The following is a 25,718-nucleotide window of genomic DNA, read 5'->3' on the forward strand; positions in this document are numbered from 1 at the left end:
GATATGTTCCATTAATAACTAGTTCATTAAGAGTTTTTAGCATGAAGCGCTGTTGGATTTTGTTGAAGGCCTTTTCTGCATCTATTGAGATAGTCATTTGGTTTTTGTCATTGGTTCTGTTTATGTAATGGATTATGTTTATTGATTTGTATGTGTTGAACCAGCCTTGCATCCCAGGGATGAAGCTGACTTGATCGTGGTAGATAAGCTTTTTGATGTGCTGCTGGAATCGGTTTGCCAGTATTTTATTGAGATTTTCACATCAGTGTTCATCAGGGATATTGGCCTGAAATTTTCTTTTTTTGTTGTGTCTTTGCCAGGTTTTGGTATCAGGATGATGCTGGCCTCATAAAATGACTCAGGGAGGATTTCCTGTTTTTCTATTGTTTGGAATAGTTTCAGAAGGAATGATACCAGATCCTCTTTGTACTTGTGGTAGAATTCGGCTGTGAATCCGTCTGGTCCTGGACTTTTTTCGGTTGGTAGGCTATTAATTACTGCCTTAATTTCAGAACTTGTTATTGGTCTATTCAGGGATTCGACTTCTTCCTGGTTTAGACTTGGGAGGGTGTATGTGTCCAGGAATTTATCCATTTTTTCTAGATTTTCTAGTTTATTTGCTTAGAGGTGTTTATAGTATTCTCTGATGGTAGTTTGTATTTCTGTAGAATTGCTGGTAATATCCTCTTTATCATTTTTTATTGTATCTGTTTGATTCTTCTTTATTAGTCTGGCTAGTGGTCTATCTATTTTGTTGATCTTTTCAAAAAACAAGCTCCAGGATTCATTGATTTTTTTCGAAGGGGTTTTCATGTCTCTATCTCCTTTAGTTCTGCTCTGATCTTTGTTATTTCTTGTCTTCTACTAGCTTTTGGATTTGTTGCTCTTGCTTCTCTAGTTCGTTTAATTGTGATGGTAGAGTGTCAAATTTAAATCTTTCCTGCTTTCTCTTGTGGGCATTTATTGCTATAAATTTCCATGTAGACACTGCCTTAAATGTGTCCCAGAGATTCTGGTATGTTGTCTTTGTCCTCATTGGATTTCAAAGAACATCTTTATTTCATTGTGTCTTTGTTGTCATTGGTTTCAAAGAATATCTTTAATTATGCCTTAATTTCGTTATTTACCCAGTACTCACCTAGGAGCAGGTTGTTTAGTTTCCATTTAGTTGTGTGGTTTTGAGTGAGTTTCTTTCTTTTTTTTTTTTTTTTCAGATGGAGTCTCGCTCTGTTGCCCAGGCTGGCGTGATCTGGGCTCACTGCAATCTCTGCCTCCCGGGTTCACGCCATTCTCCTGCCTCAGCCTCTCCAGTAGCTTAATCCTGAGTTCTAATTTGATTGCACTGTGGTCTGAGAGAGTGTTTGTTATGATTTCCATTCTTTTGCATTTGCTGAGGAGTGTTTTACTTAGAATTATGTGATCAATTTTAGAATAAGTCTGATGTTGTGCTGAGAAGAATGTATATTCTGTTGATTTGGGGTGGAGAGTTCTGTAGATGTCTATTAGTTCTGCTTGGTCCAGAGCTAAGTCCTGAATATCCTTGTTAATTTTCTGTTTCTTTGATCTGTCTAATATTGACAGTGAGGTATTAACGTCTCCCACTATTATTGTGTGGGAGTCTAAGTCTCTTTGTAGGTCTCTAAGAACCTGCTTTATGAATCTGGTTGCTCCTGTACTGGGTGCATTTATATTTAGGATAGTTAGCTCTTCTTGTTGCATTGATCCCTTTAGCATTATGTAATAACCTTCTTTGTCTCTTTTGATCTTTGTTGGTTTAAAGTCTGTTTTATCAGAGACTAGGATTGCAACCCTGATATATATATATATTTTTTTTTGCTTCCCATTTGCTTGGTAAATATTCCTCCATCCTTTTATTTTGAGCCTATGTGCATCTTTTCACATGGGATGAGTTTCCTGAATACACCACATTGATGAGTCTTGACTTTTTTTATCCAGTTTGCCAGTCTGTGTCTTTTAATTGGGGCATTTAGCCCATTTACATTTAAGGTTAATATTGTTATGTGTGAATTTGATCCTATGATTATGATGCTAGCTGGTTATTTTGCCCGTTAGTTGGTGCAGTTTTTTCATAGTGTCAATGACCTTCACAATTTGGTATGTTTTTGCAGTGGCTCATACTGGTTGTTCCTTTCCAGGTTTAGTGCTTCCTTCACGAGCTCTTGTAAGGCAGGCCTGGTGATGACAAAATCTCTCAGCATTTGCTTGTCTGTAAAAGATTTTATTTCTCCTTCGCTTATGAAACTTAGTTTGGCTGGATATAAAATTCTGGGTAGAAATTTCTTTTCTTTCAGAATGTTAAATATTGACCCCCACTCTTTTCTGGCTCGTAGGGTTTCTGTAGAGATTCGCTGTTAATCTGATGGGCTTCCCTTTGTGGGTAACCTGACCTTTCTCTCTGGCTGCCCTTAACATTTTTTCCTTTATTTCAACCTTGGTGAATCTGATGATTATGTGTCTTGGGGTTGCCCTTCTCTAGGAGTATCTTTGTGGTGTTCTCTGTATTTCCTGAATTTGAATTTTGGCCTGTCTTGCTAGGTTGGGGAAGTTCTTCTGGATAATATCCTGAAGAGTGTTTTCCAACTTGGTTCCATTCTCTCCTTCACTTTCAGGTACAGCAAGCAAATGTAGATTTGGTCTTTTCACATAGTCCCATATTTCTTGGAGGCTTTATTCTTTCCTTTTATTCTTTTTTCTCTAATCTTGTCTTCACACTTTATTTCATTAATTTGATCTTCAATCTCAGATATCCTTTCTTCCGCTTGATTGATTTGGCTATTCACACTTGTGTGTACTTCACAAAGTTCTCACGCTGTGTTTTTCAGCTCCATCAGGTCATTTATACTCTTCTCTAAATTGGTTATTCTAGTTAGCAATTTATTTAATCTTTTTTCAAGGTTCTTATCTTCCTTGCATTGGGTTAGAACATGCTCCTTTAGCTTGGAGGAGTTTGTTATTACCTACCTTCTGAAGCCTAGTTCTGTCAGTTTGTCAAACTTATTCTCTGTCCAGTTTTGTTCCCTTGCTGGCAAGGAGTTGTGATCCTTTGAAGGAGAAGAGGCATTCTGGTTTTGGGAATTTTCAATCTTTTTGCACTGGTTTCTCCCCATCATCATGGATTTATCTATGTTTGGTCTTTGATGTTGGTGACCTAAGGATGGGGTCTCTAAGTGGACATCCTTTTTGTTGATGTTGATGTTATTCCTTTCTGTTTGTTAGTTTTCCTTCTAACAGTCTGGCCCTTCTGCTGCAGGTTTGCTGCAGTTTTCTGGAGGTCCACTCCAGACCCTGTTTGCCTGGGTATCACCAGCGGAGACTGCAGAACAGCAAAGATTGCTGCCTGTTCCTTCCTCTGGTAGCTTCTTCCCAGAGGGACACTGCCAGATGCCAGCCAGGGCTCTTTTGTATGAGGTGTCTTTTGGCCTCTACTGGGAGGTGTCTCCCAGTCAGGCAATACGGGGGTCAGGGACCCTCTTGGAGGAGGCAGTCTGACCCTTAGCAGAGCTCAAATGCTGGGCTGGGAGATCCACTGCTATCTTCAGAGCCATCAGGCTGGAGTGTTTAAGTTTACTGAAGCTGTGCCCACAGCTGCCCCTTCCCCCAGGTGCTCTGTCTCAGGGTGGTGGGGGTTTCATCTATAAGCCCCTGACTGGGACTGCTGCCTTATTTTCAGAGATGCCTTACCCAGAGAGGAGGAATATAAGGAGGCAGTCTCTCCATAGCAGACTTGCTGAGCTGCGGTAGGCTCTGCTCGTTACAACTTCTGGTGGCTTTGTTTACACTGTGAGGGTAAAACTGCCTACTCAAGTCTCAGAATTGTGGATGCTTTTCCCCCCACCAAGCTCGAGTGTCCCAGGCTGCCTTCTGACTGCTGTGCTGGCAGTGAGAATTTCAAGCCAGTGGATCTGAGCTTGCTGGGCTCTGTTGGGGTGGGACCTGCCGAGCCAGACCACTTTGCTCCCTGGCTTCAGCCCCCTTTCCAGGGGAGTGAATGGTTTTTTCTCACTGGCGTTCCAAGTGCCACTGGGGAATGAAAATAAAAACTCCTGCAGCTAGCTTGGTGTCTGCCCAAACAACCGCTTAGTTTTGTGCTTGAAGCCCAGGGCTCTGGTGGCATAGGCACCGGAGGGAATCTCCTGGTCTACAGGTTGCAAAGACCATGGGGAAAGCATAGTATCTAGGCCGAAGTGCACTGTTCACAGTCCCTCATGGCTTCCCTTGGCTAGGGCAGGGAATTCCTTGACCCATTGCACTTCCTGGGTGAGGCAGCACCCCACCCTGCTTTGGCTCACCCTCTGTGGACTGCACCCACTGTCCAACCAGTCCCAATGAGATGAACTGGGTACCTCAGTTGGAAATGCAGAAATCACCCACCTTCTGTGTTGATCTCACTGGGAGCTGCAGACTGGAGCTGTTCCTACTGGATCATTTTGCCAGCGATCTCGTTACCAGTTTTTAAGTTCTCTTTAATGCATGCAGTTTCTAGGGCCTAATAAGCAGGCACAGCTGAAGGCCAAAACAGAGCTCCAGAAATTAAGGGCTCCATTTTTATATCAGATCCTTCATCCCAAAAACATGGAATTAGCCCTTCTCCAAAGTATGTTTCCTACCTAGTTATTACACACCAAATTTCTCTTATTATGTGAAGTAATTTCTGATACCCCCCAAAATCAAAAACATCAGCTAATGTAATGCAAAACAAAACATAGCCTTAGATTTTGAGAGGAATCTATCTACTTTTAATTCCTTGGGTTCCATGAGGAAAACAAGTGTTTTTTTCCTGGAAACAGGGTCTGTGTTTCCACCTCTGTTTTTCCCAAGGAGTCCCAAGCTGTTAGAGCTTGGATATCAACTTTAGTTAAGCTGACTTTTAATCCTTAAGATTAAAAGAATCCTTTTAAATTTTGTATTACCCCACTTTAGCTAGGCCAAACAGTTGACGTTTCTGGTTTTTGAACTTCAACAAAAGTAACCTCACACATGCTCTGAGAAAGGAAATTTAAGACAGTTTGTGGAAAAGAAGAGAATCAAAAGATGGCAAAGGTCACCCAAATATCAGTCAGATATGCTTGTCCCCTAAGCTAGGGATTGAACCCTGAACCCAGGCCACCATTGTGAAAAGAGAAAGTATGGCCACATGGTTACAAGGTCAAGCTCCCAAGGACAAACAAGACAAGAGAAAAATCTCATCCAGTTTTTTTGTTTTGTTTTGTTTTGTTTTTCCAGAATCCTTCAGCAAAGTTTATAACTGTCCAATTTGCTGGGCCATCTTGAACAGCAGGCTTATGAGGTCCTAGGCCTGCATTCTATCCTAAGGTACCCCTCTTTATGACAGAACAAAACAGAAAGACCCACGAAGCACACAGTGATTTTTTTTAACCATTCATTCAACTGGTTTGCACAGAGAGAGAGAAAGAGGAAAGCATTACCTGATGTAAGGTAGAGAAGGTGAAGAGCTCAGGGAGGTGAAAGAAAGATGAGACAGAGAGAGAGAGAGAGAGAGAGAGAGAGAGAGAGAGAGAGAAGCATTGTCTGATGTAATATGGGGAAGATGAAGATCTCAGGGAGGCCAGAGAAAGACTCACCCATTGCTCAAAAGTTCAGGCAGCTGCTTGTTGGTCAGAGAAGGATCTTTTCCAGCAGTCTCATCAGCTGTCAGATTTCCTTTTTTGAGAAGGAAAAAGCTTCCCATGTCCCATGGTCCTGTATATGCCTAATTCTGTCACCCATAGCTGTCAGCAAGTACAAGGCAGATGACTTCAAAGAGAATAGTTAATATCTCATAGTGCCAAACCCGTTCTTAGGCAACATGGACTTTACTTGGAGGGGCCTCTAATCCCCTAAATCTTAGAATGGACTTAAACTTCCTAAGTTGTGCCTCAGATCCAAGTTTGGTCAAGCATCCCTGCCTTTTATTGAGAGAAGTCTTTAACCCACACAGTCTCAGGAGAGACGCTAACTCCTCTATTTTGGGCCTTGAACCCAATCCCATCCTTTACCTGGTTAAATGCGCCCCACTTACCCAAAGTCAGCCAGTTGGTATTGCATGCAGATGATTTTCCTTTGGGTAGGGGGTTTCCTCAGTATCGTCCCTTCAGGGTTCACCACAAAGATGTTACTGGACCCCCATCACTCACCCAAAGTTAGCCTTTGGGTCAAGGGTTTCCTCATTCTAATCCTTTCCATGGTTGCCAGAAAGATGTTACCACAAAGGGGTCCCAATCCAGACTCCAAGAGAGGGTTCTTGGATCTCATACAAGAAAGAATTCAGGGTGAGTCCATAGAGTATAGTGAAAGCATGTTTATTTTATTTATTTATTTATTATTTATTTATTTATGAGACAGAGTCTCACTCCATCACCCATGCTGGAGCGAAGTGGCACAATCTCTGCTCACTGCAGCCTCTACCTCCAGGGTTCAAGTCATTCTCCTGCCTCAGCCTCCCAGGTAGCTGGGATTACAGGTACCTGCCACCACGACTGGCTAATTTTTGTATTTTTGTATTTTTTTTTTTTTTTTGAGATGAAGTCTCACTCTGTCACCCAAGCTGGAGTGCAGTGGCACGATCTCGGCTCACTGCAACCTCCGCCTCCCAGGTTCAAGCAATTCTCCTGCCTCAGCCTCCCAAGTAGCTGGGATTACAGGCACTCACCACCATGCCCAGCTAATTTTTGTATTATTTTAGTAGAGATGGGGTTTCACAATATTGACCAGGCTGGTCTCAAGCTCCTGACCTTGTGATATGGCCACCTTGGCCTTCCAAAGTGTTGGGATTACAGGCATGAGCCACCATACCTGGCCTACTTATTGTATTTTTAGTAGAGACGGGGTTCCACCATGTTGGCCAGGCTGGTCTCGAACTCCTGACCTCAGGTGATCCACCTGTCTCGGCCTCCCAAAGTGCTGGGATTACAGGCATGAGCCACCGCGCCAAAAGTGTGTTTATTAATTAGGAAAGCAGAGGCCAGGCACGGTGGCTCACGCCTATAATCCCAGCACTTTGGGAGGCTGAGGTGGGTGGAGCACGAAGTCAGGAGATTGAGACCATCCTGGCTAACACAGTGAAACCCCGTCTCTACTAAAATACAAAAAATTAGCCGGGCATGGTGGTGGGCACCTGTAGTCCCAGCTACTCAGGAGGCTGAGGCAGGAGAATGGAGTAAACCCAGGAGGCGGAGCTTGCAGTGAGCCAAGATCGCACCACTGCACTCCAGCCTGGGTGACAGAGCGAGACTCCGTCTCAAAAAAAAAAAGTAGATCAGAGCCATTACTATGTATGGCTACTCCATTAGGCAGCACAGCCCTAAGGGCTGCTAGTTGCCCATATTTAATTTTCTTGATTATATGCTAAACAAGGGGTAGATTATTCATGCCTCCCCTTTTTAGACCATGTAGGTAACTTCCTAACATTGTCATGGTGTTTATAACCTGTCATGGTGCTGGTGGGACTGTAGCAGTGAGGATGACAAGAGGTCATTTTTGTCACCATCTTGGTTTTGGTAGGTTTTGGCCAGCTTCTTTACTGCAACTTGTTTATCAGCGAAGTCTTTATGATCTGTATCTTGTGCTGACCTCCTATCTCATTCTGTGACTTAGAATGCGTAATTGTCTGGAAATGTAGGTCAGTAGGTTTCAGCCTCTTTTTACCCAGCTACTATATAAGATGGAGCTGCTGTGGTTATAAAACCTCTGACAATTTCACCAAAAAGACACCTTCACTCTTAGGTTTATCACAGCATAGTTCTCAACAGCGAAGATGTGGAATCGATCTAGGTGCCCATCACAGTGGATTGATGTGGAAATGTGCATATTTACCATGGAATACTAGGCAGCCATAAAACAGAATAAAATCACTTTCTGTAGACCCGGTATCAAACAACAACATCAACAACAACAAACCAGACACTGGGGATTATTAGATGGGGGAGGGAGGGAAGGGGGTCAAGAGTCAAAAAACTAACTTTGGCTACTGTCCTCACTACCTGAGAGACTGGATCATTTGTACCCCAAACCTAAACATCAAGCAATACACTCATGTAACCTGCATATGTACCCCCTGAATCTAAAATAAAAGTTGAAATTATAAAGAAAAAAACTACATTTTCTTTTTTTAAATACAACTTTATGAAATATAGCTGGCTAGTTTGAGACTCGTTGTAAAATAAATTTATATCGATAAAGGAAATATTTATTTGTAAAGGTATCTTCTTTTCTGAACCTAAACCACTTAAAACATTTAGTGCTTTGTTTTACTTTAAGTTTGGGATATATGTGCAGAACGTGCAGGCTTGTTACATAGATCCGTGTGCCATGGTGGTTTGCTGCACCTACTGACCCGTCCTGTAAGTCCCCTTCCCTTGCCTCCCATCCCCCAACAGGACCTGGTATAGTTCCCCTCCCTGTGTCCATGTGTTCTCATTATTCTACTCCCATCTGTGAATGAGAATCTACTGTGTTTGGTTTTCTGTTCCTGTGTTAGTTTGCTAAGGGTGATGGCTCCCATCTTCGTCCATGTCCCTGCAAAGGACATGATCTCATTTGTTTTTATGGCTGCATACTATTCATAATGTATATGTACCACATTTTCTTTATCCAGTCTATCATTAATGGGCATTTGGGTTGGTTCCATGTCTTTGCTATTGTAACTAGTGCTGCATTAAATATATGTGCGCATGTGTCTTTATAGTAGAGTGATTTGTAATCCTTTGGGTATATACTCAGTAATGGGATTGCTGGGTCAAATGGTATTTCTCATTCTAGATCCCTGAGGAATTGCCATATTGTCTTTCACAATGGTTAAACTGATTTACATTTCCACCAACAGTTAAAAATGTTCCAATTTCTCCACAGCCTCACCAGCATCTATTGTTTCCTGACTTTTTAATAATCACCATTCAGACTGGTGTGAGATAGTATCTCATGGTGGTTTTGATTTGCATTTCTCTATTGATTAGTGATGAGGAGCTTTTTTTTTAATATGTTCATTGGCCATATAAATGTCTTCTTTTGAGAAGTGTCTGTTCATATCCTTTCCCGCCTATTTGATGGTTTTTTTTTTCTTGTAAATTTGTTTATGTTCCTTGTAAATTCTGGATATTAGACTTTTGTCAATGGGTAGATTGCAAAAATGTTCTCCCATTCTGTAGGTTGCCTGTTCACTCTGATGCTAGTTTCTTTTGCTGTGCAGAAGCTCTCTAGTGGAGGTTGTGGTTAGTTGAGATTGTGCCATTGCACTCCAGCCTGGGCAACAAGAGTGTAACTCCATCTCAGAAAAAAAAATCCCTCTTAACACTGCTTTAGCTGTGTCCGAGAGATTTTGGTATGTTGTCTGTTTGTTCTCATTGGTTTCAAAGAACTTCTTAATTTCTACCTTAATTTCAGTATTTACCCAGTAGTCATTCAAGAGTAGGTTGTTCAATTTCCAGGTAATTGTGTGTTTTTGAGTGAGTTTCTTAATCCTGAGTTCTAATTTTGTTGCACTGTGGTCTGAGAGACTGTTAAGATTTCAGTTCTTTTGCATTTGCTGAGGAGTGTTTTACTTCCAATTATGTGGTCAATTTTAGAGTAAGTGCCAAGTGACATGAGAAGAATGTATATTCTGTTGATTTGGGGTGAAGAGTTCTGTAGATGTCTATTGGGTCCACTTGATCCAGAATTGAGTTCAAGTCCTGAATATCCTTGTTAATTTTCTGTTTTGTTGGTCTAATAGTGACAGTGGGGTGTTAAAGTCTCCCACTACTATTGAGTGGAACTCTTTAAGTCTCTTTGTAGGTCTCTAAAAACTTGTTTTATGAATCTGGGTGCTCCTGTATTGGGTTCATACATATTTAGGACAGTTAGCTCTTCTTGTTGAATTGATCCCTTTACCATTATGTAATGCCCTTCTTTGCCTTTTGTGATCTTTGTTCGCTTAAAGTCTGTTTTGTCAGAGACTAGGATTGCAACCCCTGCCTTTTTTTTTTTTTTTTTTTACTTTGCATTTGCTTTGTAAATTTTCCTCCATCCCTTTATTTTGAGCCTTTGTGTGTCTTTGCACTTGAGATGGGTCTCCTGAATACAGCACACCGATGAGTCTTGATTCTTTATCCAATTTGCCAGTCTGTGTCTTTTAATTGGGGCATTTAGCCCATTTACATTTAAGGCTAATTTGTTACGTGTGATTTTGATCCTGTCATCATGATGGTATCTGGTTATTTTGCACACTAGTTGATGCCATTTCTTCATAATGTCATTGGTCTTTATAATTTGATGTGTTTTTGCAGTGGCTGGTCCCAGTTTTTACTTTCTGTATTTAGTGCTTCCTTCAGGAGCTCTTGGAAGGCAGGCCCTCAGCATTTGCTTGTCTGGAAAGAATGTTGTTTCTTCTTTGCTTATGAAGCTTAGTTTGGCTGGATATGAAATTCTAGGTTGAAAAATTATTTTCTTTAAGAATGTTGGATATCGGCTCTAATCTCTTCTGGCTTGTATGGTTTCTGCTGCAAGGTCCATTGTTAGTCTGATGGGCTTCCCTTTGTAGGTGACCTGGCCTTTCTCTCTGGCTGCCCTTGACATTTTTCTTTCATTTAAACCTTGGGGGATCTGATGATTATGTGTCTTGGGGTTGATCTTCTCATGGAATATCTTGAGAATACAGGCTCACACCTGTAATCCCAGCACTTTGGGAGGCTGAGGCAGGCGGATCATGAGGTCAGGAGATCAAGACCATACTGGCTAACATGGTGAAATCCTGTCTCTACTAAAAAGATAAAAAATTACCCAGGCATGGTGGTGGGCGCCTGTAGTCCCAGCTACTCGGGAGGCTGAGACAGGAGAATGGTGTGAACCTGGGAGGTGGAGCTTGCAGTGAGCTGAGTAAAAACTTAGTGGTCTTATCTATATTTCCTCAGTTTACATGCTGACTTATCTTTCTAGGCTGAGGCAGTTCTTCTGGATAATATCTTGATGTGTGTTTTCCAGCTCATTTCCATTCTTCCCATCTCCCTTAGGTACTCCAGTCAATTGTGGGTTCAGTCTTTTTATGTAGTCCCATATTTCTCAGAGGCTTTGTCTGTTCGTTTTCATTCTTTTTTCTCTAATCTTGTCTGCATGCTTCATTTCAGCAAGGTGGTTTTCAAACTCTGATCTCCTTTCTTCCACTTGGTCGATTTGGCTGTTGAGACTGTATGCTTTACAAAGTTCGTATGCTGTGTTTTTCAGCTCCATCAGGTCATTTGTTTCTCTCTAAACTGGTTATTCTAGTTCCTAGCTCCTCCAACTTTTTATCAATATTTTTAGCTTCTTTGCATTGGGTTAGAACGTACTCGTTTAGCTCAGCAGAGTTTTTTATTACCCATCTTCTGAAGCCTACTTCTGTCAATTCATCCATCTCATCCTCTGTCCAGTTCTGTGCCTTTGCTGGAGAGGAGTTGCAATCATTTGGAGGACAAGAGGCACTCTGGCCTTTTGGGTTTCCTGCGTTTTATTCATTCTTTCTTTCTCATCTTCATGAGTTTGTCTCGTTTCGATCTTTGAGGTTGCTGACCTTTGGATGGTATTTTTTGGGGGACTTTTGTTTGTTTGTTTTTGATGCTGTTGTTGCTTTCTGTTTGTTTTCCTTTCAATGGTCAGGTCCCTCTTTTGTAGGGCTGCTGTCATTTGTTGGGGGTTCACTTCAGGCCCTATTCATCTGCTTTGCTCCTGTGCCTGGAGATGTCACTCAAGGAGGCTAGAGAACAGGAAAGGTGTATACCTGCTCCTTCTTTTTTTTTTTTTTTTGAGACGGAGTCTTGCTCTGTCGCCCAGGCTGGAGTGCGGTGGCCGGATCTCGGCTCACTGCAAGCTCCGCTCCCGGGTTTACACCATTCTCTGCCTCAGCCTCCCGAGTACCTGGGACTACAGGTGCCTGCCACCTCGCCCGGCTAGTTTTTTTGTATTTTTTAGTAGAGATGGGGTTTCACCATGTTAGCCAGGATGGTCTCGATCTCCTGACCTCGTGATCCGCCCACTTCGACCTCCCAAAGTGCTGGAATTACAGGCTTGAGCCACCATGCCCGGCCTACCTGCTCCTTCTGGGATCTCTGGCCTCAAGGGGCGCTAACCTGATGCCAGTAGGATCACTCCTGTATAGGGTGTCTGACAACCCCTGTTGGAGGGTCTCACCCAGTTGGGTGGCATGGGAAACAGAACCCATTGAATAAAGCACTTCATCTCTTGGTGGAGGAGTTGTGCTTTGCTGGCGGGGGGCGGGTAAACCCACTCATCTGGGCTGCTCGGATTCCTCAAAACTTCCAGGAGGAAAGGCTAAGTCTCCTGGTCTGCAGAGGGTGTGGCCACCCCTCCTTCTAGGAGCTCAGGCCCATGGAGATCAGAGTTCTGTCCTTGAGCCTCTGGATGGAATTGTTGGAGTTCCTGCCAGGACTCCCTCCCTGCAGTCCTCCCTGCAGTCCTCCCTGCAGGGAGGTCTTACCCAGTGAGGAAGGATGGGTCAGGGTCAGGCCTAAAGAGGGGCTCTGGCCACAGTCTGCCACAGCTGGTGTTTTGGGCTGGGGGGGAAACCTTGGGACCAAGCTGTCCAGTCTCCCTGGCTCCAGCAGTGGAAAAGCACGGCCTGGAGCTATAGAGATGGCTGCTGTCCTTCCCCTGCCTAGGGAGCTTAGTGTTTTAGGCAGTTAGCGCTGGCTGCTGACCCTCATGCAAGGAGCTCAAATGGCTTAGACAGCAGGCAGCTGCAGCTGTGGCACTGGTTGCCTCTCCCCCTGGGAACTCAGCAGGCGTAAGCATATTCTATCTGAGAGGCTGTTGAGAATCTGCGCAGCTCAGGTTGGGACCCTAGGCCTTGGTGACGTGGGTTCATGAGTGGGATTTTCTGACCATGGGTTGCACAGTACTGTGGAAAAAGCAGGGTTTCCCTGGCCAGGTAGCACGCTCACTCACTGCCTCCCTTGGCTGGTGGGTGGGGTCTCCCCTGCCCCATGTGGCCCTCAGGTGAGCTGCAGCAACACACTGCTCTCCTTTCTCTTCATGGATCACGCCAGCCACTTAATGAGTTCTGATGAGAGAACCTGGATACCTTGGTTGCCAGTGCAGGATTCATTCGTTATTATGGCTCTTTTCAATGAAAGCCTCCAATTGCTGCTGCTTCTAGTTGGCCATCTTGGCCCTGAACCCCCATTTAGTGGTTTTTAATGAGAAAGACGGTGGCTTGAAGTTTGCATAAGAAACCTTACTTTTGTTTGAGATACTTTTCCTGGCAATCTTGTCTTAACTGAGCTTTTACCTATGCCCTTCTTTATTTCAGCAAAAATGATATTTAGATCTAAGTTCTGTGCCTTTGAGATGTAAATTTTCTGCCTGTCACTTAAGAGTTGCATCCTGGGAGGTACAAATTTACAGTTGCCTAGCTAACAATTATTTAGGGCAATGGAACAGGTAACCAAGAGATTGATAGTCTAAAGGCAAGAGAGAAACTATATGAAAACTGGCAAATGAAGAATCTTATAAAAGCTATATGGGTCAGGGACAGTGGCTCACACCTGTAATCCCAGCACTTTGGGAGCCTGAGGTGGGCAGATCACTTGAGGCCAGGAGTTCGAGACCAGACTGGCCAATATAGTGAAATCCCGTCTCTACTAAAAATAAATAAATTAGCTGGGCATGCTAGTGTATACCTGTAATCCCAGCTACTCAGGAGGCTGAGGCATGAGAATCACCTCAACCAGGATCCTGGAGGTGGAAGTTACAGTGAGCTGAGATTGCACCAGTGCAGTCTAGTTTGGGTGATAGAGCAAGACTATCTCAAAAAAAAATAAAGCTAGATGATCTGCTTCTACCTGTATGTCTGTATGTTTATGTGTTTATGTATCTTATATGTATGTGATATTTAACTACCAAAATATATATTTAAAAAGCTCTAATTAATTGCATAAAGAAAAAGTAGTACTGTTGGCTGGGCATAGTGACTCATGCCTGTAATCCCAGCACTTTAGAAGGCCAATGTGGGAAAGTTACTTGAGATCAGGAGTTCAGGACCTGCCTGGGCAACAAGGTGGGACCCCATCTCTACAAGAAATAAAAAAATTAGCCTGGCATGGCAGTGCATGTGTGTGGTCCCAGCTACATGGGAAACTGAGGTGGGAGGATCACTTGAGCTAGGGAGGTCAAGGCTGCAGTAAGCTATGTTTGCTCCACTGTACTCCATCCTGAGTGACAGAGTATGAGACTCTGTCTCAAAAAGAAGACTGGGCGCAGTGGCTCACGCCTGTAATCCCAGTACTTTGGGAGGCCAAGGTGGGTGGATCATGAGGGCAGGAGATCAAGACCATCCTCGCTAACACGGTGAAACCCTGTCTCTACTAAAAACGCAAAAAATTAGCCAGGCATGGTGGCGGGCACCTGTAGTCCCAGCTACTCAGGAGGCTGAGGCAGGAGAATGATGTGAACCCAGGAGGTGGAGCTTGCAGTTCGTTGAGATAACGCCCCTGCGCAACAGAGCAAGACTCCAGCTCAAAAAAAAAAAAAAAAAAAAAAGAGAGGAGGAGGAAGGATGAAGAAGGAGAAAGAAGAAGGAAAAGAAGAAGAAGAACAACAACAACAACTAACCACTTACGTCAAATATTTTATTAGGAAAATAGAAAGTAACTCAAATGCCTTTTTTTTTTTTGAATGAAGAAAATTATTTTAATATGTTACTACCATAGGAGACTTTTTTTGTTGTTTCTGACTCTGATTTCTTTTTTCTTTATTATTATTATTATTATTGTACTTTAAGTTCTAGGGTAGATGTGCACAACGTGCAGGTTTGTTACATATGTATACCTGTGCCATGTTGGTGTGCTGCACCCATCAACTCGTCAGCACCCATCAACTTGTCATTTACATCAGGTATAACTCCCAATGCAATCCCTCTTCCTCCCCGCTCCCCATAATAGGCCGCGGTGTGTGATGTTCCCCTTTCTGAGTCCAAGTGATCTCACTGTTCAGTTCCCACCTATGAGTGAGAACATGCGGTGTTTGGTTTTCTGTTCTTGAGATAGTTTGCTGAGAATGATGGTTTCCAGCTGCATCCATGTCCTTACAAAGGACACAAACTCATCGTTTTTTTATGGCTGCATAGTATTCCATGGTGTATATGTGCCACATTTTCTTAATCCAATCTGTCACTGATGGACATTTGGGTTGATTCCAAGTCTTTGCTATTGTGAACAGTGCCGCAATGAACATACGTGTGCATATGTCTTTATAGCAGCATGATTTATAATCCTTTGGGGTATATACTCAGTAATGGGATGGCTGGGTCATATGGTACTTCTAGTTCTAGATCCTTGAGGAATCGCCATACTGTTTTCCATAATGGTTGAACTAGTTTACAATCCCACCAACAGTGTAAAAGTGTTCCTATTTCTCCACATCCTCTCCAGCACCTGTTGTTTCCTGACTTTTTAATGATTGCCATTCTAACTGGTGTGAGATGGTATCTCATTGTGGTTTTGATTTGCATTTCTCTGATGGCCAGTGATGATGAGCATTTTTTCATGTGTCTGTTGGCTGTATGCATGTCTTCTTTTGAGAACTGTCTGTTCATATCCTTTGCCCACTTTTTGATGGAGTTGTTTTTTTTTTCTTGTAAATTTGTTTGAGTTCTTTGTAGGTTCTGGATATTAGCCCTTTGTCAGATGAGTAGATTGCAAAAATTTTCTCCCATTCTGTAGGTTGCCTGTTCACTCTGATGGTAGTTTCTTTTGCTGTGCAGAAGCTCTTTAGTTTAATGAGATCCCATTTGTCAATTTTGGCTTTTGTTCCCGTTGCTTTTGGTGTTTTAGACATGAAGTCCTTGCCCATGCCTATGTCCTGAATGGTATTACCTAGGTTTTCTTCTAGGGTTTTTATGGTATTAGGTCTAACATTTAAGTCTCTAATCCATCTTGAATTAATTTTCATATAAGGAGTAAGGAAAGGATCCAGTTTCAGCTTTCTACTTATGGCTAGCCAGTTTTCCCAGCACCATTTATTAAAAAGGGAATCCTTTCCCCATTTCTTGTTTTTCTGAGGTTTGCCAAAGATCAGATGGCTGTAGATGTGTGGTATTATTTGTGAGGACTCTGTTCTGTTCCATTGGTCTATATCTCTGTTTTGGTACCAGTACCATGCTGTTTTGATTATTGTAGCCTTGTAGTATAGTTTGAAGTCAGGTAGCATGATGCCTCCAGCTTTGTTCTTTTGACTTAGGATTGTCTTGGCAATGCGGGCTCTTTTTTGGTTCCATATGAATTTTAAAGCAGTTTTTTCCAATTCTGTGAAGAAACTCATTGGTAGCTTTGTTATGCCCAGACCGTTTGTTCCCCAAAGAAGACCACCAGAGTCCAGAGTCAAAGCCAAGCGGCAAGGATCTTTACTACAAGTTCGAACTTGGTCCCTCCATTCCACAGCATACGAGAGGGCCTCGAACAATGTGAGTGCTTGCCCTTTATAGCCCGATGTAAACAGGATATGCAAAGTTACAGGGAACAAGGTAATTCTCTCGGTTATAGCATTATAATTGATTAACATTATACATTTAGCATTCCTTATCGGAGATCTCCCAGGTGATGTTTTTCTGAAGTTTGAAAGAAATATGGAGGACTGTGATTGTGCTGGGCTCAGGAAGTTGGGAGATATATGGGGGATGTGCCTCATTCCTTTCATTCCCCCCTTCTTTTCAGGTAACTCTAGAGCCAATCTTGGGTCTTATAAGTCTGACTCTGTTTCAGCGTTTACAGGTTGGTATTGGGCTCTGAGGACCATGAGCTGAACAGTGTCAAACCTTTCTCTGACAAACTGCAAAATTCTGTTAACAACACAAGGTCCTACGGTTAGCAGAAATAGTAGACTTAGCAGGGGTCCAAGGAAGGGGGCTAACAGAGAAAACATAGAGGAATTCCACCATTGGTCTGCAGCTGAAGCAAACTGCCATGTTTTTACTTCAGTGCTTAACTTGTGTAACTGTTGGACCCGGTCTTCTACAAGCTCTGATTCATTTATGTAGAAACAAAGTCTTCTTTTAGAAACATACATGTACCACCTTTTTCAGCAGTGAGTAGGTCTAGGGCCCTCCGGTTCTGCAAGGTTACCTGAGCTAGGGACGTGAGCTGCTGCTGAAGGGATGCAAGGGACTCAGCTGACTCCTCCATAGCAATGCCAAATTGTTGGTACAACTTGTTGCTTTCTATGAGGGTGTGACCTAGGGCTCCCCCCGCCATCCCGGCCGCAATGAGGGATGCGGTGAGGGAGATTCCTGCAATGAGGGGGAGAAATATGGCTCGTGCAGGTCTCGGTCTAGGGACTGGGTGAATAGCAGTACTAGTCCAGTTACCGGTGTACCCTAGGAACTCGCCAGCAGTTAGTAGAGTCAACCGGGGAACCAATGTGACAGGAAGACACAGTAGGTTGGTAACAGAGGGACTAGATAGGTCCTTAGATAATGTCCCATTACACCAGAAGAATATGCCTGGCGGAGCCCTTAGGGTGATATTAGGGGGCACTGCAGTGATGCTGCAGAGGCTGGAATTGGTTCCTGAGAAGCAGTAGGGAAACTTTTCCTGACTGGGGTTTAGGTATAGTGGTACGTTTAGGATAGGGGCATATGAGAGGTTTCGGAGGTTGTTAGCTTGGGCAGAGGTAGAAGATCCCCATGGCAGAGGGACAGCAGTTAGTGGTGGACGCCCTAGGGTGGCACACAGAAAGCAGCCAGACAGGCTGTGAAGTCCTGTAAGGTTAGCAAGCTCTAGTCCTTCTTGTAATAATTTTAACCAGGAGAAAGGACATAAGTCTTGTGTTAGTCTGTTTTCCTGTCGTTGGATATCCCCATGGACCAGGGGCAGTACTTGCACTAGGCCTCGCCACAGATAGAGGTGACTGCTAGGCCATGTGGAGGAGGGGGAGTAGTATACAGCCCCATGTTGAGGCGTGGTCCAGCGGGAGTTCCAGGGGTCTCTAACTATCCATGTATATGAAAAGTCTCCATCCCGTCTACGATGGAAGGGCCACTTGGGGTCTAACTGTTCTTCCTCTCCCCAGTAATGGGACCTATGGATGTTACAATAGTTATAAGGACAGCCGGCATTTTGGTGCCACCAATAGTGTTTACAATTGTATTCAGTCTGATCAAACTCAAAACATATTATTGGTGTCACTGGTTTGGCTATTTGAAAGCCAGTAAAATTTAGTAAGATTGGGCTATTGCACCCTGAGGAGGGGCAATCAGCACTGGCCAATAATTTCCCGGGCTTATGAGGTTGTCCAGGGTGGGTTTGGTTTTCATAAAGCCAGAATCTCCAGACAAAGGGATTAGATGCTGGTTTGGTGTTTTCCCCAGTGGCCACCAGGGCGGCTAACGTTAGGGCTAGACTACCTAAGTGCATGTTTGCAGTGAGCTATGTTGCCGGCACAGGGTGAGTTTTAAAGGGTTGTTCTTAGCTCTGTCCACAGTCCACGTGGCCGGTGCTTTAGCTGCTGCCGTGATTGGTCCCAGAAGGTCGGAGGTTGGGTCTACTGGCTTGACGTGGGTGTAGTGGATCCACGACGCGATGCCGTCTACCTTTAGGGCGGTGGGTGTGGTCAGGAGTACCTGGAGTGGTCCCTTCCACCTGGGTTCTAGGGTTTCTTGTCGGTGTCGCTTAACCAGGATGGTATGGATGGGGTGTCGGTGGGGGACCGGTCTCATATAGTTCCTTCAGCTTGGGCCAGATTTCTTGATGAATTTTCTGCAAGGCTTGTAGGGAAAATAAGAATTCAGAGACATTTTCTGTTTCAGACTTGAGCAAATCATCTTTTAAGCTGGGAACCAGGGGTGGAGGTCTGCCATACATGATTTCGTAAGGGGTAAGGCCCAGTCTGTAAGGGGTATTACGGGCCCGGAACAGAGCGTAGGGGAGAAGGACCACCCAATTAGCGCCAGTCTCCATAGTCAATTTAGTTAAGGTCTCTTTTAAGGTCCGATTCATCCTCTCTACCTGTCCTGAACTCTGCGGCCTATAAGCACAATGTAGTTTCCAATTTGCCCCAAGGATGGAAGCCAAATCCTGACTTACCTTAGCGACGAAGGCGGGCCCATTATCTGACCCTATCTGGACGGGGAAGCCATACCTGGGAAGGATATCTTCCAGAATTTTCTTTGCTACGACCTGAGCAGTTTCTCTTTTGGTTGGGAATGCTTCAGTCCACCCTGAAAAAGTATCTACAAAGACAAGTAAGTACCGATACCCGTACTTTCCTGGCTTTATTTCAGTAAAATCTACTTCCCAGTAGATACCGGGCCTGGTTCCCCTGAGTCTTGTTCCCGCTGCAGTCTGGGATTGGGGGTAGGCATTGTTAAGCTGGCAGACTTTGCAACTTGCCACGATGCTGCTGGCCTTCTCGGCTGTATGTCTGAATTTGAGCTTAGAGTGTCTGATCAGGTCTATCATCCACCGAGCACCCAGGTGGGTGGTTCGGTGGATGTGTTCTAATACTTATTGTCCTAATTTTTCTGGTAGGATGGTTTGGTCATTAGTATCAGTCCACCACCCCTTCTGGATCTGTTTCAGGGGAAGTTTGTCAATCCACTGGAGATCTTGTTCTGAATAATCAGGGGAATATGGCAAGTCCCGGGGGCCCGGGTCAGGGAGCTGGAGTGCAAGGAGTTGGCTGGGAGCCTTTGCCACATTTCTTGCAGTTTGGTCTGCCAGAAAGTTGCCTTGAGCAGTTGGAGTGGTTGGTTTCTGATGCCCTGGGCAATGCACAATGGCTAACTTTTCTGGCTTCCATAGCGCTGTTAACAGGGCTAGGATCTCTTGCTTGTTTTTTATCTCTTTTCCTTCAGCCGTTAGTAACCCTCGCTCCCTGTAAATGGCCCCATGTATGTGCACCATAGCAAAAGCATATCGGCTGTCTGTATATACTGTCAGCTTTTTCCCTGCCCCTAAGGTAAGAGCTTGGGTGAGTGCTATCAGTTCGGCCTTCTGGGCCGATGTCCCCGGGGGCAGGGGTTCCGCCCAGATTACCTCAGTCTCTGAAGTCACTGCCGCTCCAGCGTACCTCTGGCCTTGATGCATGAAGCTGCTCCCATCAGTGAACCAGACAAGGTCAGTGTCAGGGAGTGGGCGGTCCTGCAGGTCCTCTCGAACTCCGTGCACCTGAGCTAGTATCTCGGTGCAATCATGGAGTGGCACGTCCAGGTCCGGGTTGGGCAGCAGCGAGGCAGGATTTAAGGTCGTTGGGGGCAGGAAGGTTATTCTGATAGGATTTAGTAATAGTCCTTGGTAGTGGGTGAGCCAGGTGTTACTTATCCATCGACTAGGTGGCTGTTTGAGTACACCTTCGATGGCATGTGGGGTAACGACCCGCAATTCTTGATCCATGACAAGTTTATCAGCATCTTGTACCATCAGAGCCGTGGCCACAATCATTCGGAGACAAGGGGGCCACCCGGCAGCCACTGGGTCTAACTTCTTTGACAGGTAGGCAACCGGCCTCCGCCAGGGGCCTAAGTTCTGAGTTATTACCGCCTTGGCAACACCCTTACTCTCATCCATGTATAAGTGGAAGGGCTTGGTGACATCAGGTAGTCCCAGTGCAGGCGCAGAGAGTAGGGCGGTTTTGATCTGTTGGAAAGCTCACTCAGCTTCGTCTGTCCAATTAAATGGCTGCTGCCCCCGTGTTGCCTGATACAAGGGTTTAGCCAGTTCTGCGAACCCAGGTATCCATAGTCTACAAATCCCGCCGACCCCAGGAATTCCCTCACTTGTCAGGTGGATTGTGGCCTGGGGATCTGCAGAACAGTCTGCTTCCAAGCGTCTATTAACCAGCGCTGCCCTCCTTTTAGCAGGTACCCCAGATATGTTACTTCTGGCTTACAGATTTGAGCTTTCTTTGCTGAGGCTCGGTAGCCTAGATATCCCAGAGCTTGTAAGAGACTTTTGGTCCCTTGAATACAAGCTTCTTGGGTCTCAGCAGCAATCAGGAGGTCATCAACATACTGTAGTAAAGTTATTTCAGGGTGTTTACGTTGGTACTCACCCAGGTCTTCATGGAGGGCCTCATCGAACAGGGTAGGAGAGTTTTTGAATCCCTGCGGCAGCCTGGTCCATGTCAGTTGGCCACTTATGCCCCTTCCAGGGTCATTCCACTCGAAGGCGAAGAGCTTTTGGCTCTGAGGGGCTAAAGGCAAACTGAAGAAAGCATCTTTCAAATCTAAAACAGTGTACCATTGATGTTTAGGGTTTAGGGTACTCAGGAGGGTATACGGGTTAGGCACAGTTGGGTGTATGTCCACAACCCTCTTATTGATTTCTCTCTAGTCTTGTACAGGTCTGTATTCTCCACTATTAGGTTTTCGTACCAGCAACAATGGAGTATTCCAGGGCGAGTGACATGGGCGAAGGACCCCTTGGTCAAGGAGCCGGCGAATATGCGGGGCAATTCCTTTCTTGGCCTCTAGGGGCATCGGGTATTGGCATACCTGCACGGGGTCTGTCCCAGGCTTAAGTTCGACAAACAAGGCAGGCCGGTGTTTTGCTAGTCTTAAGCCCCCCGTTTCCGCCCAAGCTTCTGGATATTGCTGGAGCCAGGTTGCTATGTCCTGGTCATGGGCCGCTTGCTCCTGGTGGAGCCGGTACTCATCTTCTAGGGTTATAGTCAGGATGGACATGGGCTGATTTTGGGAGTTGGTCACGATGGGCCCCTCAGGGAGGAAATGGATCTGTGCTCCCATTTTAGTTAGCAGGTCTCTCCCTAACAGGGGACAGGGGCTCTCAGGGATGACCAGGAAAGAATGGGTTACATTCCTGGCTCCGAGGTTTACGGTTCTTTGTGTTGTCCATGGGTATTTCTTAACTCCTGTGGCTCCTTGTACCCACGAGGACTTGGAGGATAATTTTCCATTAGTTTTAACTAGGACTGAGTGCTGTGCTCCCGTATCGACCAAGAACTGGACTGGGGACCCCTCCACTTGCAAAGTTACCCTAGGTTTGGGGAGGGGGTCCGAACCCCATCTTCCCTAGTCTTCATCTTGAGTGACTAGTATGGGTGTAGACCTAGGGGGTCCCTGTCCTCGTTGTTTCTTTTTGGGGCAGTCTCTTACCCAATGGCCAGCTTCCTTACAGTAGGCACATTGGTCTTTGCTCAGATTATTATACCTGGGAGGCCGCCTAGGTTGGGTGTTCTCTGGCTGTAGATGCTCTTTCTGTACTACTGCTGCCAGGACCTTGGTCATTTTTTCAGTGGCCTTTATTTGCTTTTCCTCTGGGGTATCTCTGTTATTATAAACCCGCTGGGCTATCTGAAGGAGGTCCTGAATCCGCTTTCCCTCTAAGTCTTCTAATTTCTGGAGTTTCCTTTTAATGTCTGGGGCTGCCTGATTTACGAAAGACATTACAACAGCTGCCTGACTTCCTGGAGCCTCTGGGTCTATGGGGGTGTACTGTCTGAAAGCTTCCATTAATCTTTCTAAGTAGGTAGCTGGGCTCTCTGTCTTTCCCTGCAGAACAGAGTATACTTTAGCCAAATTAGTGGGCTTGCGAGCAGCTGCCCGGAGACCCGCCATTAGAGTCTGGCAATAAAGGCGTAGCCGTCCCCTACCTTCTGCCGTGTTGTAGTCCCACGCCGGCCTGGTCAGAGGAAAAGTCGCATTTATGAGGTCGGGATTGGCAGTTGGTTGACCGTTGTCCCCCGGGACCAGCTTTCTAGCTTCTACCTGTATTCTCTCTCGCTCCTCTGTTGTGAACAAGTTTCGGAGGAGCTGCTGACAATCATCCCAAGTGGGCTGGTGGGTGAACATGACACTATCCAGTAAAGCCATTAAATCTTTGGGGTTGTCTGAAAACCGAGCACTCTGGGTCTTCCAGTTATACAGATCACTGGTAGAGAATGGCCAGTACTGGAGCCTGGGGATTCCCGTGTCATCTGGGGGTCCTATTTCCCGAAGGGGTAGAGCCACTGTGGAGTCAGGCGGCTGGGGGGGGGCTAGCCTGTGAAGTGCGCCCTCGCGTCTGCCCTGCCGGCCCTTCAGAGTTACTTTCACTCTCAGCGGGTCCGTGTGTGCCAGCCGCCTCCCGTCCACCTGCTTCCTCCCGCGGCTCAGCCCGGGGGGTGGGTCCGGGTGCGTTAGCCGCCTCCTGTCCACCTGCTCCTTCCCTTAGCTCAGCCCGGGGGGCTGGGGCCTGGGGCCCGGAGGGGTACGGAGGGGGTTCTGTGAACAGTGGGTCCCCGCTATCAGGTAGAACAGGATGGGGCAGGCAGTTGGTTGCTTGGATTTTAGCGGCCAAGCAACCAGTGCCTTACAAGGTTCAGGGGCTAATTGGAAAGGTGACAGCCAAGGAGGCGGGTTCTCAACAAGGTCCTGCCATATGAGGATATATGGGATTTGATCCAAGTGGCCCGCGCGCCCAGGTAGGAAAATCTTGGACTTTACTCTAGTGATGACAGCAAGTCGGAACGTCCCTTCAGGTTCGCCACCCCACATCAAAGGCAGGCCATTCGGAGCGGCATAGGGTAATGAGCCTTCCCCTCCTGATTTCCAAACTAAGATTATGGCCCCTTGCTCTTACATCTTTGAAATTACTTGTAAGGAGAGATAGGGGAGTGCTCTGGGTATTACCCATCCTGTACTAATTTGTAGTCTCTTCCTGTAAAGGAATATGGGTTAGAATCCCTTTAAAGGAAATCTGGCTTATTAATAATATCTAGTCGCAAGCGCGCTCCGGCAGTCCGGGTCAGAGTCAGCTGCTCAGATTACAACCGCGCTCTGGCAGCACTGGTTGCAAGCGGCTCCGGCAGCCCAGACCGCAAGCGCGCACCAGTAGCCCAGGTCAGAGTTAGCTGCTCGGACCGCGATCACGCTCCGGCAGCCCAGACCGCAAGCGCGCACCGGTGGCCCGGGTCAGAGTTAGCTGCTCGGACCGCGATCGCGCTCCGGCAGCCCAGACCGCAAGCGCGCACCGGTGGCCCGGGTCAGAGTTAGCTGCTCGGACCGCGATCGCGCTCCGGCAGCCCAGACCGCAAGCGCGCACCGGTGGCCCGGGTCAGAGTTAGCTGCTCGGACCGCGATCGCGCTCCGGCAGCCCAGACCGCAAGCGTGCACCGGTGGCCCGGGTCAGAGTTAGCTGCTCGGACCGCGATTGCGCTCCGGCAGCCCAGATCGCAATTTAGATCAGACGAGAGCCAGGGGACGTCTCCCACCGGTCTCCGCTGGCTGTCCTATAGCGTGTCCGCCAGGATGGCGCCAGCTCCAGTTTCAGACCTCGCGAGTCACAGATTCAGATTCAGAACAGACACAGACAAACGGAGACGAGCCGGCTCACCTATCAGTAGATCGATCCTAGTAGATCCGTTGACCAGGGGTCTGGTGGGCTTGGGGAATCCCGGATGAGCCCCCAGATGTTATGCCCAGACAGTTTGTTCCCCAAAGAAGACCACCAGAGTCCAGAGTCAAAGCCAAGCGGCAAGGATCTTTACTACAAGTTCGAACTTGGTCCCTCCATTCCACAGCATACGAGAGGGCCTCGAACAATGCGAGTGCTTGCCCTTTATAGCCCGATGTAAACAGGATATGCAAAGTTACAGGGAACAAGGTAATTCTCTCGGTTATAGCATTACAATTGGTTAACATTATACATTTAGCATTCCTTATCGGAGATCTCCCAGGTGATGTTTTTCTGAAGTTTGAAAGAAATATGGAGGACTGTGATTGTGCTGGGCTCAGGAAGTTGGGAGATATATGGGGGATGTGCCTCATTCCTTTCAGCTTGATGGGATGGCGTTGAATCTATAAATTACCTTGGGCAGTATGGCCATTTTCACAATATTGATTCTTCCTATCCATGAGCATGGTATGCTCTTCCATTTGTTTGTGTCCTCTTTTATTTCACTGAGCAGTGGTTTGTAGTTCTCCTTGAAGAGGTCCTTTACATCCCTAGTAAGTTGGATTCCTAGGTATTTTATTCTCTTTGAAGCAATTGTGAATGGAAGTTCATTCATGATTTGGCTCTCTGTTTGTCTGTTACTGGTGTATAAGAATGCTTGTGATTTTTGCACATTAATTTTGTATCCTGAGACTTTGCTGAAGTTTCTTTATCAGCTTAAGGACATTTTGGGCTGAGATTATGGGGTTTTCTAAATATACAATCATGTCATCTGCAAACAGGGACAATTTGACTTCTTCTTTTCCTAACTGAATACTCTTTATTTCTTTCTCTTGCCTGATTGCCCTAGCCAGAACTTCCAACACTATGTTGAATAGGAGTGGTGAGAGAGGGCATCCCTGTCTTGTGCCAGTTTTGAAAGGGAATACTTCCAGTTTTTGCCAATTCAGTATGATATTGACTGTGGCTTTGTCATAAATAGCTCTTATGATTTTGAGGTATGTTCCATCAATACCTAGTTTATTGAGAGTTTTTTATCATGAAGGGCTGTTGAATTTTGTCAAACGCCTTTTCTGCATCTATTGAGATAATCATGTGGTTTTTGTCCTTGGTTCTGTTTATATGCTGGATTACGTTTATTGATTTGCGTATGTTGAACCAGCCTTGCATCCCAGGGATGAAGCCCACTTGATCATGGTGGATAAGTTTTTTGATGTGCTGCTGGATTCGGTTTGCCAGTATTTTATTGAGGATTTTTGCATAGATGTTCATCAGGGATATTGGTCTAAAATTCTCTTTGTTTGTTGTGTCTCTGCCAGGCTTTGGTATCAGGATGATGTTGGTCTCATA

General features: G+C 45.5%; 1 protein-coding gene across 1 annotated transcript; it reads right to left on the bottom strand.

The window, feature by feature from the left end:
• Positions 1-20,954: 20,954 nt before the first annotated feature.
• Positions 20,955-23,470, bottom strand: LOC126931633 (uncharacterized). The gene is made up of 3 exons (XM_050750010.1): positions 23,290-23,470; positions 22,588-23,142; positions 20,955-21,179 (listed from the first exon to the last, which is right to left on the bottom strand). The coding sequence occupies exons 1-3, from the start codon at positions 23,468-23,470 to the stop codon at positions 21,169-21,171; spliced, it is 747 nt and encodes a 248-aa protein (XP_050605967.1). The 3' UTR covers positions 20,955-21,168.
• Between the last annotated feature and the right edge of the window lie 2,248 nt (positions 23,471-25,718).

This window comes from Macaca thibetana, chromosome 11, assembly GCF_024542745.1.
Source record: "Macaca thibetana thibetana isolate TM-01 chromosome 11, ASM2454274v1, whole genome shotgun sequence".
In the NCBI taxonomy this organism is placed as follows: Eukaryota; Metazoa; Chordata; class Mammalia; order Primates; family Cercopithecidae; genus Macaca; species Macaca thibetana.

Coding starts and splice junctions, on each gene's coding strand:
- LOC126931633 (XM_050750010.1), bottom strand. CDS start 23,470: ATGTGGGGTGGCGAACCTGAAGGGACGTTCCGACTTGCTGTCATCACT. Junction 23,143..23,289: donor CCAATTAGCCCCTGAACCTT/GTAAGGCACTGG, acceptor GGCTGAGCTAAG/GGAAGGAGCAGGTGGACAGG.